General features: G+C 41.7%; 1 protein-coding gene across 3 annotated transcripts in view; it reads right to left on the reverse strand.

The window, feature by feature from the left end:
• SMIM44 (small integral membrane protein 44) overlaps nt 1-15,125 on the reverse strand; it is a 70,053-nt gene extending 54,928 nt beyond the window's left edge. The window contains exons 1-2 of one of the 3 annotated variants that reach the window (XR_015058905.1): nt 10,920-15,125; nt 10,724-10,780 (exon numbers count right to left, since the gene is read on the reverse strand). Coding sequence is in view for 2 of the 3 variants with exons in the window: in XM_085883808.1 (XP_085739934.1) it covers nt 465-711 (247 nt within the window). In the remaining variant the exon portion in view is untranslated. Of the gene's footprint in view, nt 1-464; nt 790-10,723; nt 10,781-10,919 lie in introns of those variants that run through there. The other 2 variants (XM_085883808.1, XM_085883807.1) reach the window with 2 other exon arrangements.
• Nucleotides 15,126-15,434: the final 309 nt, after the last annotated feature.

The raw sequence follows: 15,434 nt of genomic DNA on the forward strand, positions 1-15,434 counted from the left end.
TGGTCCTATCATTGTCTACTCTGTTGAATAATTCATCCTCACTTATTTAATCTATACCTTTCATTATCTTAATCATCTCCATCATATGTCCTCCTTTCTTGTGTATATAAAACCTGAGTCATATTAAATGATTTAAAAATGGTACGTGTTGCTTCCTTGCTTGATATTTAGCATTTAAAAGGATAGAGAACGGACAAACAATGCTGGGAAGGCAATTGCAAACCACCCTGTGTAACCCTTGCTCAGAAACTGCTTCGGCATCACCAACACTCTGTAAAGTGTATGGTAAATCAAATCAGATACACACACTCGAGGTTCACTCAATATCCCTAATTATCAAAATTCTAAAATCCCACATTATGATGATGTAATACAATGATGATTTTATTAATAAATTGTCCACTGGATTCCCCAGGAGGCGCTTTCGAGATCTGAAGGTGGGTTGAAGGGGACAACATTCTCACCGAGCAGGTCGTGCAACAAGTCTTTGAGAAGATGTCCCACAATGCCATAAGCCACAGCCACGAGCACGAGAGCGACCATCAGGAGATAGAGCACCGCCTGGGGCAGGTGGATCATGGTGGCACCCTCCTCGGTCGCTGGACCGATCCAGGTGTCAGTCGGGATCTCCGTCTGATTGAAAGCCCGAGCTTGGGAAGCGACCGGGGAGCGAGCTAGGCTGTTGTTTCCGCACAGCGCCAGGCGACTCATGATGTGCGAGCCAGGGATACGACCTACATGCTGCTCAGAGTCAGAGTGATCCTTTTCTCTTTGGAATCACTTTAATAACAGCGGTGCTGCTCACCTCCTCCAGCAACAGGCTCCGCCTCATGCCCCTCTCTCTCGTTTTTGCTCCACCTATTCAAATTGTGACGTGCACCATTTTCATCTGCCACAATAGGTTCTAAAGACAAGCTCAAATGAGCTAAGATCCTCGTTCTCTTCATGATGACGTCATAAAAACGAATATGACGTCATTGTGATGTATCAGGTTTGGGATAAATTATCTCTGCTAATGCCCTGTTCGATTCCCGCAAAGAGAATTCAAAAAGCTTGCCTAGTTTTGGAGATAATTTTTTTAGGCGATTTCCATTAGCGGAGATATTTTGACGTAATAATTTTTTTTTTCTAGGAGGAATTTTTAAAATCGGAGATGGTTACTGTCTGCGCAGGGTATTTTTACATATATACGCCAAGTTTCAGGAAGTTTCGATGAAAACTGTCGGCTGTGAAACAAAAAAGTCCACAAGAACAACAACGTGAGTTAGACTTAGAGATCCTCCTGGAGGATCTAAAAATCGTGAAAATCTGATATATCGAAGCAAAGATATGTCGGTTTTTTAAATTTACCAGAAGTCATGTGACGTCCATCGTCAATTTTGATGTCGAGCCGAGTTGGCTCACATTTTTGCGAGGTTCACCCAAGCTCATTTTATTCAGCACCCTCGAGTTATGTAAACATCAACCTTCAAACCTTTGGTCAGACAAAATGGTCATGGGACCCGATTGTAGGAACTCGACTAACATCATCTGTTTAACAGAATCCTTCTTCCCAAAGGAAGTTCCTCGATTCCTCGGCCATTGGCTTCTCCAATTTGATAGACCTGAACTTTACCTCTTTTCATCAATAACTCAATTTCTCACTGTTCGTGTACTGATCTCACACCTCTCAACCCTCAGGAGTACTTCTTGCTGTGACTTTCCCTCCACTCCCACTTTATGTTATGCCTGCCCCTATACCTATAGGAGTATAGGATTGGCGAAGGCTTATTGCCGTTGTAGGGTTTGTTTCTGTAATTAGCGCCCTCAAGGAACCACAGAGTTTCTTAGACCCCGAGCAGTACTATTCCACCATTCAGAAAGTTCTTACCTCCACCACCGAAGGTGAAGGAGGTTATGTTTTCACCCCTTTCTGTCTGTTTGTCTGTTTGTTTGTGTGCAGGATATCTCAAAAAGTTGCGGATGAAATTTTGTGGACAGGTTCGGTTTGTGAAAAGGACGAACTGATTAGATTTTGGTGAAGATGCGGATCTGGATCTGACTCCTCGAATTTTAAAAATGATTTTTCACCATTGAGAGACGGGGCCAAAAACGATATATGGCACGATGTTTCAAAAATGTATGGACGGATTCGGATGAACCTTGGTGGACGGGTTTGTAGTTTGACAAGCATGAACTGATTAGATTTTGGTGACGATCCGAATCCGAGGATTTTAAAAGTGATTCTCCACCATCATTCCACAAAGCCCACAGCAAGTGTGTCTATTCTCAGGAGAGGCAGAAAACGACATCTGTCCAACATCAAGACTGAACTTGCAAACTTGTCTCCCTCCTCTAAAACCTGGTGGCACCTTGTCAAGTCTGTCTCTGGAGTATGCTCCCTCCCTCTGCATCCCTTCCCTCACTTCAAATGGCACCACAGCAGACTCCACTCGAGAGAAGGCCGAATGCCTCAATTCTGAGTTTACTTCCAAATCTCGTGTCCCTAACCCCCACTCTCAGTCGCCATCCTTCCCTGTCGTACCCAACTGCTGCTGGACGCTGTCTTTTTCACCTGAGAAGGCAGAGAAGTTTCTTGCATCTCTCAACTCTGATTCTTCAATTGGACCGGACGGCATCAGCTCACGTGTCCCGGGAAGGTAGTAGTATGAGGAACAGTTCTGAGTCTGGTGTACCACACATCCTCTGTTACGGAGCGTCGGTGTTGCCGAAGCATTTTCTTGGCAAGGGTTATACTGGGTGGTTTGCCATTGCCTCCTAAGCAGTAATTATGGCATCCATTTGGAATTTGTTCAGGGTGACGGTGATAGCTCATCGACTCTTGAGATCATTAGCGTCCAGCAACTAACTCCGGCGGATGGGACGCCCAGTTTAACATCCACCCGAGGGATGCAATGATGAATCACCCTGCCTGTGAAACCCTGGGATGACAGTTTATAGCTTGCCCGGTATTCAAACCCAGGCTCGACAGCTGAGAGATGAGTGTGTATGCACATTATGATCAATACCAATACCATTATGTGTATGTGCAGTACCTCTAGGGTCCAGTCTATCTGGCCCACCATATTATGTATTCATACACTATCCTTTAATTAAAATTAATTCCAATGAAATAATGGAGTTGACTGGCTGTTTACACATTCGTGCGGTTTGTTTGTTTCATTATTACCACAAAGCTGCTGTGTTTGATAAGCAGACATTAAGTAAAGGCTCCACTGTTGTGTATTATTGCTGAGCAAAATATGATCCTTTTTGTGGAAGGTTATTGTCCATTATTGTGGGCAAATAATTTCGCCATAAATCGAAAAGACCTGCTGACGTAACATTAATAGCTACGTGCTGATTTGGAAGTGTTAGAGATTTGTATTTTTTACCATATTATTCATCGGAGAAGCTAAATATGTCTCAAGAATGAAGATGAAAATAAAACTACTTTAAATCTATGACTCACGGACTGGTGTCTGTTTGTGTGTTTGTTTGTTGAAGTATGACCCATAAAGCATTATCAGATATTAAAAATGATATCTTCTATATATTTATCTATATACCTATTACTAAAACTCTCATCTTGTTGGATTCGCTAGATATCCCTTATTGTCGGGTTTTCCGTGTGTGTGTGTGTGTGTGTGTGTGTGTGTGTGTGTGTGTCTGCAACGCGAGGCTCCACAGCACAAACCAGCAAACCGATTTCGAATAAACTTGGCGACCTGGTGCCATATGAGCTGGGAATGTGCGTGTTTGAGTTTCCTCAAACCACCCGTTGCTATGCAGCGGCCGAAATACCGCGTTCTCTATTTTCAATACTTGTCCTACAGTTTTGAATGTGGAGAAACGAGACTTCGGGATTAAACACTTTGAGATATTTAGAAAATTTTAGTCGAGCCAATTTTTGATTTAGGTTTTAATTTTCAAATCGTAGTCCTTCAAAAATAGGGTGTCTATTTAACGTCATTTTTTATGAGGACTACCAGTTGGCAAAATACGTAATAGGAAAAATGTTGCCAGGCAGAGGAACAATTGTATGTGAACCAATAAGTCTTGGCAATGAATCTTCGTCAGTAGATCGGTCAGAATGAAAAGCATCGTATCCAGCGCTTCGATCCTAGCGGATCCCTCGTCGCCTACCGGCTTGTATATATGTTTGTATGTATGTATGTATGAATGTATGCATGTTCCCGAAATACAGCCAAAACGGTACACGGTAGCGCAAAATTTTTAGTGCCACCTTACTCATCATTCTCCTGCGGTGCGCAGTTTCAAGTTTCGTTCAAATCGGGCAACAAATAAATTATTAAAAAACTCAATTCCCGATTTGGTGAAGTACTCTTCGGGAGAATTTGATCCATGCAAACAACCTCAGCGGTATAGTTCGCTGGAGCTATCCCTTTTTTAATTTTTATTTTGAAATGATTTGTTTTTATCAACCGCTGTCACAATGGGAACCCTACGGGTTCACGGGTCGTCAATTTATAAATAAATTTGTCATGTCAAAATTGTATGATGTTTCAATTGTATTTTCAATTGTTTCAATTGTATTTCTGTTTCTATTGAATAGATGTTTCAATTGTATTTCTCGCATGTTTGGTTCAAAAGTGATGAAAATTTCTGTTTTTCGATAATTGGGCGTGTCAATATCCAAGATGGCAGCCAAATAGACCCCAAGACCAACCTAATTTTCTTGTTAATGTCTAAAAACGTTAACTTGACACCTTAAGGATTCTAAAAAAGTATGTTGGCACAAGTACTCATTTCGCTGCCCTACTAGTTCTTCTTCTTCAGTGAAACACACAAACACCACGTTATTTCAGACTGTGCTGACGATGTTCTGATGTTGTATGCCCCATGTGCAGGGTAAGCCATGCTGTTATTGCTGCCTACTTCCAGCAGAATGGTTTATTATCCGATCTCAGCTCGGCATGATAAGTGGGAACGCAATCATTTCATTGCATTACCAGTGCCCTCGTTCATCATGGCACATGCACATTTGGAATGATAGTTTGTTATGCACCATGCACACGCGTGCAACTATCTGCATAATTGCATGAAATGCAAACTCGAACTCTATCTGTATTAGACACTTGTCATGGATACCTCTCTTCTAGGCTCACACACGAATCTGGAGCGACCTTGATCAGAACAGAACACTTCATAGTGTGAACAAGGCATCGGGGTGTGTACCTAATTCCCGTTCGTAACGGGAGGTCAGTGAAATATGGACACTTCCACATTGAAATTAAACTACACTCAGTGTGTTAAGACAAATGGATGAGTGAGGCAGCACATTAGGGGAATAAATCTGCAGTATTTCCAAGCAATTACTATACAATTTACTTACATTTCTTTATCAGCGTCTTTATTTCTTGTCTCTATAATTGCCTACCTTAGTTGGCAAAGTCACATCCCTTCCATAACTACTTTGAGAAAAACTAACCATCATCTCATTTACTTCGACACTTTAACCAATTATCATTTCTATCCCAGCTGTCTTTTCTCCTGTGGTTGATTGCAGCTATCTTTATCCAAAATTGTTACCTCCGCCAACGAAGGTGGACGGAGGTTATTTTTTCACCCGTCCGTTTGTCCGTGTGCCGGATATCTCAAAAAGTTGTAGACAGATCCGGATGAAATTTGGACTGCTTGGGTGTGTGACAAGGACAAATCGATTCGATTTTAGAGAAGATCCAGATCCGGATCCGAGAGTTTAAAATTTTTAAAAATTCATTCTTCACCATTGAGAGGTTGGTCCAAAACCGATAATATGGCATAATATTAAAAAAAAAGTTGTAGAGGAGTTACGACTAAACTTCATCGATGAGTTGATTAGGTGACAAGAAAAAGCCAATTCGATTTTGGTTAAAGTCTGGATCCAGATCCAGCCTAACAGTGGGATACAAAACGTAAACTGTTCAGTCTGGTGGAGTTATGTGCTCTACTGAGTGCCTTTCTCGTTCCTGTTTGCTTGTTTGTCTGTTTGTTTGTCGGTGAGCAGCATATCCCAAAAAGTTATGGCCGAATTTAGACGAGACTTGGTGGATAGGTTGGGTGTGTGACAAGGACGAAATGATTAGATGTTCATGAAGATCTGAATTCGGATCCGGAAATGAGAATTATAAAAGTGATTCTTCACCATTGAGAGATATGGCCAAAATTGGTATACCATACATGTACAGTATGGGACAATATTTCAAACAGTTATGGATGCATTTTGACAAAACTTGGTGAATGAGTTGGGTAGGTAACAACGACAAGGCAATTCGATTTTGCTAGGAAGTAATAATTACAACCTACGGCGTGGAAATACTTCACTATTACATTCACCGAATGTATTGCATGCTCAGAGGCCATCCAATTATCACTCACACAAATATAGCTGAAATACAAAGGTATATTTCCAGGAAATATCGCGAGCTGAAGGTTGCCAACGTACTGAGGTTGCAGAATCTGAGTCGAGGTTTGACAGCAAATTCTCCACTTTGTCAGGAAAAAAGGACACAGAGTCCAGGAACAGTTGGGTGCGACTGGGTAAGGTGGGTGCAGAAAGTGATGGGTTTGGGACACAAGATTTAGAAACAAACACAGAGTTTAGGCATTTTTTGGGGGAATCAAAAAAAATTAGGCATTATTTTTTTAGGCAAAACTACGGAGTAAATAAACTCCGTTTTAAAAGAGCTAAGAACCTCGTGTTCTTCTGCGATTCCCGTGCACACGCAAAGCCGCCATTAATCCGACATGTCCAAGGGAGTAAAGCCAGTTTTGGTCCATCCGTTCAGCGTCGGTGTTAATCGGCGTGGACACAACAGTATTTTTCATGTATTCGTTTCAAAATGGCCATGAATTGTTGAGAAATCTTCAGCATTCTCACTCCATCGACTGCTGTCATTAAAGCAAACATTAAATGCATTGAACAGATGATTTTGGAGAATCGCTGAATTACTGTTGGGGGAAATTGTATAATTGGATACCAGTGTTGGAATTGTGGAAAAAAACAATTTATTCTCAGTTTAAATCGTAAATGCAAGGTTGATACGAATGTATCTCAAACTTGATCAAAAGGTAACTTGTGTGGCCTTTGTCCCAAAGCCATGAGAACGCTGCCAAAGGAGGAAGATCCCTCGTTTCATCACCACCACCAAAAATCTGATGGTTCAGCCGGAAAGCTGATGGTAATAGTGTTTTGGGACTTTAACAGTTTAATTCATGTGGAATTTCTTGAAGTTGGGAAAAACCATCAATGCACAGTATTACAGTGACTAATAATGCATTGAAGTGAGACGGACGACAGCAAGGCACCTTGTTATTGGGCCTTATTTTACCGCACGGTGATGCTGGCCCTCACAGGAGAAATGCGCCCTCACGACTACCGTAACAAAGATCGGTTTTGAAGAGTTCTAAGTCACTCCACATTTTGTCTGGACTTGTCACCTTGTGTCTAAGCCTTTAACATTGTAGAAAAAAAAAACAAAAAAAAAACTTTGGCAATGGCATTGAACTCTGTGATCAGCCAAAAATAATAATGGCAGAAAAGGCAAGAGACTGGATGTTCATTACATGTAATTATTTCATCATTTAGTTTCTTTTTCATAAAAGAAAATTTTGAGTCAGGCATGTTGGAGCATCTGGTTTGTGATAGGCAGGCAGACAATTATTATTATTATTTTTAAATGTGAGGCTTTAGTAAAGTAAAAATAAAAATAATTTTACAAAGACTTGTTAAAAGGTAAATTGGAATTCTTATTGTAATATTTTAATTCAAGAAAAAAAACAAAAAACACAAAACCTTCTTTTCGCTTTCAACAACTTTAATGACGAGGACGGCGTCATTCTTCACGTGTCCCATATTCTGTGGCCTTTTCAAAATGGTATATTAAAATCTCATTCACTTGCAATAACCTGCTTCCATTTTGCAGTTAAGGTTGCCAAATTTTTCTTTACACATTCAAGTCTCTTTTGTGCCATCAAAAACCTAATAATCCTGACATTTCCTTTAGTCTGAGAGACAAAGCAAGCTTATAGAGCATTAATTACCGTCGAAAGCCATCGAATGGTTTCAAAAATTCATCATGAGAAAATTTTGTTGAATTTTTCAATTAAATATTATTATTTTTCCAATTTTAGTTTTTTTTAAAGCGAGGAAGTATTGTACTTGTAAATAACCATGACAGGTGATTGTACAGCAGGTATTGTAATTGTTTGGTTGATTAAGGTATGCTAATTGCCGTGGAAAGCAAGGAGAAGCTGATGCTTCAGGCATTAACCCTTGTTTTTCTTTTGCTCCGACGAAGGGTTAATGCTTGAAATGTCAGCTTCTCCTGCCTTGCCATGGCAATTAACATCCCCTAATCAACGTCCTGTTAATTCAATCCATTGTTCTATCAGTCAACACCAACTTTCATCAGCAAGACTAGTTCTTCATTCTACATTATCATTAATCAAGGTGGTTCAAATTTGACCTGGACCTTTGTTTATATCAATTAATTTCTTCTTGAACGGTTTTCATTCCGAAGCAAAATCTCAAAGCACTTTACAAGCAAGGAACTGTAAACAGATGTGATTTAGGGAGAGATTTCTAAACCGGAATTGATAAGTCCGTGCAGGTTTAAAGAGACAGAGCTCTGAAGAATGCTCGATCACTAAGTCGACATCCTCGGGGTAGGAACTACCAGAGGTTCCCATTGTTGTACCAGACCTTTCTTGCAGGGATGCAAGATGTGATTAGGTCATAAAAGTCGACAGGAACCAATTTATGTTTGGTTTTAAAGGTTATCAGCAAGACTACAATGTAGAAGTTGAATTACTGGGCGTCAGTGAAATGCCTTGAGGATCGGAGTAATGTGATCAAATTTATGAGCTTTCACTACAATCCTGGCTGCAATATGTATTCAGAATAGGTTGTTAGGGCTCGAGAGAAGCAGCAGCTAAGGCTGCTAACTGAGACACAGTATTCCAAGCATGATGTTATGAGAGAAACAAACTGATTGGCAATAGCAGGTTCAAGAGACTTGGAAATGAAAGATCAAATAGAAACAGGCCTGTAATTTTAAAGATTGTATGTATTCAGTGGTTTCCTCAAGGTGGCAATTCTTATCACTCATTTAAACTAGGACATTCGGTGGAGCGCATACCTCCGCCACGCAATGCCTGATCCACGAGAACATATCAGGCCCAATACATTTTTGAAATATCATGCTATATACAGTACTATATCGTTTTTGGCCCAATCTCTCAATGGTGAAGAATCTTTCATACCTCTGCCAGGTGGAACAGTTCACGTTTTGTATCCCAGTGATGGGCTGGATCCGAAACAAAACATTTTGGCGTATTTTGATCTTTTGGCCTATGTTCACTTCGAAATTAATAGGCGGTTGAATGCATTGACCTGATAAGTAAATCCTTTTCAAATTTCAAGTCAATTGGATGAAAATTGAGGATTTTAGAAAATTTCACCCAAATTGACTTTTTGGCCTTGGATCACCGCAAAATTAATAGGTGGTTGAATTCAGTGACCTGATATGCAAATGATCTTCAAATTTCAATCTAATTGGATTAAAATTGAGGATTTTAGGCATTTGGGATATGTTGACCTTTTGGTTGATCTTTGTAAGATGAATCACTTATCCAAGTTGGCTTCCAAAGCAAGCTTCCCCCCAACGCATACCTCTGCCAGGTGGAACAGTTCACGTTTTGTATCCCAGTGATGGGCATCCCAGGATGGGTAAGATGATCATCCACTTTCTCAACAATCCTCTGGAAGAAGTCTTTTCTTTCAAGCTTCTAGGTCTCACTATCTGCCATGACCTTTCCTGGGAAAGTCACATTTCCAACCTCGCCTCAAAAGCCAGTCGCCGACTGGGAATCCTCCGTCGTGCTAAGTCTTTCCTCGGCCCTCTTGAGCTCCTGACCACTTACAAAGCTTTTGTCCGTAGCCTGATGGAGTACTGCTCTCCCCTCTGGGCTGGTGCTCCTGCCTCCCACCTTTCTCGGCTTCACGCTGTCGAAACCAGGGCATTTAAGATCATCGGCATCTCCCGCAATGAAGCTGAGTCTTTGGGCCTCTCACTCAATCACCGCAGGTTGGTCGGTGGTCTTTCTGTCTTCTACCGACTCCTCTCCAGCGTTGCCCCCCCTGCTCTCTCTGCGATTTGTCCCCACCACATTTCCACAGGGCGCTCAAGGTCTGCCAACAACCCCCTTCTAGTAAAACTACCAAAATCACGAATCACTGCTCATCTTCACTCTTTCATTCCTCTTTTTTCCCGCCTTTGGAATAAACTTCCTCACTCTATTCTTTCCCATTCTTCCCTCCAGGCTTTCAAAACAGCTGTTCACCACCACCTCTTATCTTCCCCCATCCAAATCCTCGATCTTTTCTACCCCCAATAATCCACCCAAGCCCACTTCCTTCATTTCTCCTGCTTTCCTTCCTGAAAGTCCCTGAAATGTCCATCTTCTCTTCGCCATGTTCCCCGTCCCATCCCCATCCCTCTCCCTTCCACAGTTCACCTAATGTGTCTGTTCCCCACTGTTTTGTCCCTTCCACTCCCGCCCCTCTTGTCTCATGCCTCCTTGCTGTGAGTTGTGTGTTTGCTCTCATACGAGCCTCGACCAAGGTATACAAAAAAAAAAAAAAAAAAAAACCTCCCCAATTTCTGCAGAGTCTGCCAGGAACCTGCTACTGCTGCTCCCAGAAGCACTACTCACTCATTCTCTTCAATTTAATTCTTACCTACAGGATTTCATGATGACTGGAGTGAAGTGAACGACCAATACATGATCTCTCATCCTGTAAGATGGCAGAAAAATGTCGAGCTAGTGATAGCAGGAATTGTTATATAAAAGGAAGTGTAACCCTAGTTTGAAATTAAACAATGACAAGAGAACAGAGAATGGGTATCGCTGCAATTCTCACTCGAAATATGCACCTTTGCTTTCTTGTAGTGGACCCATGGCTATTTTCAAAGTCAGGTGGTTAGCACGTGACAGAGAGTTGTCGTATTGTCTTAATAATCTGCAACATGTGATTGAGAAAGAATGGGTATCAGCAGCAAATCAGAGAGAACAATTTCCAGTTCATCAAATTGATTAACAAGTGGAGCAAACTGATCAAGGCTATGTATAAGTGTCCAATTATGAATTGAGACTCATTGTTCAGGATAAATCATGGAAGTGTGAAAACAGAATTTCACTAGAAGGGCACTCGGTAGAGCGCATACCTCCACCCGGATCCAGATCTTCAACAAAATCGAATCAATTTGGCCATATCACACACCCAACCTGTCCACCAAATTTGATCTGGATCTGTCCACAACTTTTTGAGATATCCTGCAGCACACAAACAGACAGACAGACAGACAGACAGACAGACTTTTTGAGTGTCTACCTCCATTACAGGTGCAGGTAATGCTATTATTTCTTGGTGAAAATATTTGATATTATTGGAGTTAATGTTCAACAGATTCAGCCACCACTTTTGTCTTCTGCTTCACTGCCAATGGTATAGTTGAGCTATGGAGCTAGAAATCCCGGCGAACAAATACCACAATAACACCACCAAACCCTGAAAAGGAAAACAGTACAGGTCAAAAAACAAAGAAATGGTAAGAAATCAAAGTTGTATCAATCTTTTTAAAACACTACATATATATATATACACACATGCAAATTCTGCCCCTCATCTGGCCTAGCTCTACTCTTTCAGCCCTCTGAGCCTCCCAACAACTCAAGGATGCATGTGTTGTTCCCGCAAACCAATCCTGGATACACTTTGAAAATCCAGGCACCTTGCAAACCTCAACTCTTTGTTTCTTGCTTGTCCCTGTCTGTGGAACCGCTTTCCTGAGACTCTTTTATCCTAATTTGTACTTTAGTGCTTCAAACAGGCACATCGTGAACCACACTTTTTTGACCCTCCAATAATCCTGCCTCACCGAACCCTTTTGCTTGCAAGTTGCTGTTTTTCTGTTCATTCATTTGCTTGCTCATTTTGTCCAATTGTTCTCCCACTGTTCGAGTCAGTTCACACCCTCCATTATCCTGCCGTTCCGTGAGCTTTGATGTTGAAAAGGACCAATAAGAAAGTGCCATTTTCATGTGAGAAGAAGCGGGTGATGAGCAAGCTATTACTTGAAGTTTAACAAGCATTTAGGCTCATGATGATTTCTGATGATAGTTGGAATTATATTGTTTAAAGAGATGGAGGAGCTGCGAGAACTATGCCAACATAGGGTGGGGAATAGGAGAGAGGGTTAACAGAGACCACCAACCTGAGATGGTGGTGAACAGCTGTTTTGAAGACCTGGAGGGAAGAAAGGCATTGAAATGCCACAATCTGTGTGAGAATGAAGATGGGACGATAAGCTGGAGGACGAAGAGGGCCAGAGAATATCAAGGCATATAGTTGAGATGGTGTAATGACAAGCAGCAGCTGGAGGGGCATTTGAGGAAGAAGATCATGGAGAGTGAATGGGAACCCAAGGAAAAATGACTGTCGGCATCGTACAAAGTGCAAGCAGCTCAACCTGACGTAAGGGTTGATGGTTATTAAGACCGTACACCCATTTGATGAGGTTAACATGCCACTTCACAATCCACATAGATCAAGAAAGGAACAACCAAACTCCAACGAACATGGATTACAGAAGTAAGATTTTATCAGGAGTCAGAATTGCACACAATAATTAGGTCAAGGTTTCATGCGTTCCACGTTTCCTGGCAAAGCAATGCACCTCCCTTTGCCTCCGACAATGATTGCATCTCATTCGCCTCCAGACAAGCGCCGTGCTCCGTGACAAGCATCACATCTTGCTCGCCTTCTGATAAGCACTGTCCTTCAATGAGGACAATAAGATGAATTTGAATGTTCTCATACTCCTTCATTTGGATGCAAGTTCTTTGAATCGTTCCTCCTCGGAAAGTCTAGTCCAGAAATACATTTGATTTTTGCCTGAACTGTGAAAATAGTTTTGCGCAAGAGTGGGAATAAGGTGGGGTTTTTTTTTTCATACTTCCTGGGAATGTGAAAGTTGGCTGTAAAGGTTGGTTAAATTGAAACATGAAGTTGTTTATTGTGGACTTCAACAAGTAGTTTTTTTTTTTTTTTTTTTTAGTTTTTAAAATGCAATCCTGGCCTCTTTATTTGTTCCTTGTGTTTCCCTTGCATCAAGCACCTGTTCAAACAACAGTAATTACGAACACGGATCTCTGGGTTGTTCCCGTTAGATCAATCGGCTATCTCCGTGCCATGGGCCTGTTTGAGCAGAACTGACCGGGGCAAATCAACAACAGCTCTTATAGCCGGGGTTCATTCCTTTGCAAACAGAGCAAAAAGGAGGGGTGGGCTGTGGCTGGGGGTGAACACCTTTTCAATAACCCTTGCGAGTTTGTTTGCCATGACCTGAAAGACCCAAAACTAGAACCTTGGGAAACTCAGGAGTCAGTTCGCAAGTTGAGGAAGCAGTATTACACATTATTTGCGATCACCTTTCATTCAATGTGACTGTGGTGTATACTTACACAATTTGCTCAATTGTGAACCAATTTCTCTGAAATTAGAAAATGTGGGAATAAAATAAGAATGACCACATTGTGGTCACAACCTGCGACACAAAAAACATATTTTTTTCACCTCCTCTGTCCACTCAACTCCCTCATCCTTGTTCATATCCCACTTGTCTATGTGGTGAAAGCTGGATCTGAGAATTAAAAAAAAAAACATTACCCACAATTCAGATTACATTCTCCAATCCGTTTCATTAACCTTGTGCCGTTTCTGTCCAGTGTTCCCATGTGAATGAATAAGACCAGACAGATATGATTCATAGTGATTCTGAAACCTGTACGTGGTCATTTGAGGTACGGACTTGGTCATTAAGTGCGAGTGAATTGGCTTTAAAAATCCGGAAATTGGCCAATTGGGAAATGCTCATTTAAAGCACTCTTGAAAGAGTTGATTGGTTGGGAGTCATATCAGAACGAGTTGATTCGTCACATGGTCACGGATTGTTTCAACTCGATGTGGGGCAGTTCATAAATTACATAACGCTATTTCTTTTTAGGGAGGTGCGTACGGGTTTCATTGAACCTTACAAATTTAACTCGACAATGATTAGATTTTTTGGGGTCCTTCATCGTGATTAACACTTGACCCAAACAAAGCCAATAGAAATCTGACGCAACAAACCAGAAAAGTGTATAGTCAGCAGAGGTTGACGGGCCTAATGTGTTACCATCCATTGGGACCATAATCTGTACAGAGTGTCGGTGCTGCCAAAGCAGTCTCCAGGGCGAGTGAGCACAATCCTGGACAGGTCGCCATTCCGACGCGTGATACTCGAATGGCTTAATCACCCCAGCAAGCTGGTACTCAATTTGCCGACCTCGGAAGGATGACAGGCTGAGTCAACCCCACCTGGTATTAATTCAATAGACAAGTGGGATTTGAACTCAGGACCCTAGGATTCCAAGCCCACCACCATAACCATTAAGCCAACGAGAAAACCAAGATGGCAGCCATATCATTTCATCTGGGTGTTATGGTAGGTGCAGTCAAGCGACAGATTTGGGTGTGGTCCGGCAGCTGTCCAAACAATGGGTGCACATTTCAAAAATTGACCTCAACACCAAGCCCCAACAACAACAACGTGAGGCACTTGTCGCAGGTAAAAAGAAAACATAGGACTGCACATCCTGACGCTCACTTGAATCAAGAAGCGCAAGTCACTCAAACCCAAACCCCCATGAGACACTCTCAGACCCTGATTTTTTTTTTAATGGGATACCGATTTTGGGAGGGGAGAGGGGTCAAATCCCCCGAAGACCCTTTAAGACCATGATTTTTTTTAAATGTCGTGACCAAGCTTTGGTACATCAGGAGCGATGAAGGTTGTGGTCAGGTTTCATTGAAAGTGTGTGTAGTTACGGAGAAGAGAGCAAATACCGATTTTAGGGGGTCAAAACCCTACATCGACCCCGTAAATGAGTGCAGATTTTGATGCAGTCAATAAACCTTTGTTGGGCATCAGACATGAAGCTTGTGGCCAAGTTTCAATAAAATCGTGCATTTGGTTGAACTGATAATGACTGAAGTGTTTTACAGACTGACTGACTCACTGACTCACCAATGGACATTGCTTGATCGCATAAGTTCACCAGACTAAAGTTCAGGTGATATATATATATATATATATATCTCTCTCTCTCTTTTCTCTCTTCTCTCTTCTCTCTTCTCTCTTCTCTCTTCTCTCTTCTCTCTTCTCTCTTCTCTCTTCTCTCTTCTCTCTCTCTCTCTCTCTCTCTCTCTCTATTGAGTGCAGCCTGTGGCTGCTGGTTGTATCATTGGTTGGGACGCGGCTATGCCGCTGATGCAGTGTCCCCATTACCAGTGCACTGGTACTCATTTTGCAGACCTCGGAAGGATGACAGGCTGAGTCAACCGAAAA

Source organism: Eptatretus burgeri, chromosome 6, assembly GCF_056783735.1.
Source record: "Eptatretus burgeri isolate ZD-2024b chromosome 6, Ebu_testis_v1, whole genome shotgun sequence".
NCBI classification, from domain to species: Eukaryota; Metazoa; Chordata; class Myxini; order Myxiniformes; family Myxinidae; genus Eptatretus; species Eptatretus burgeri.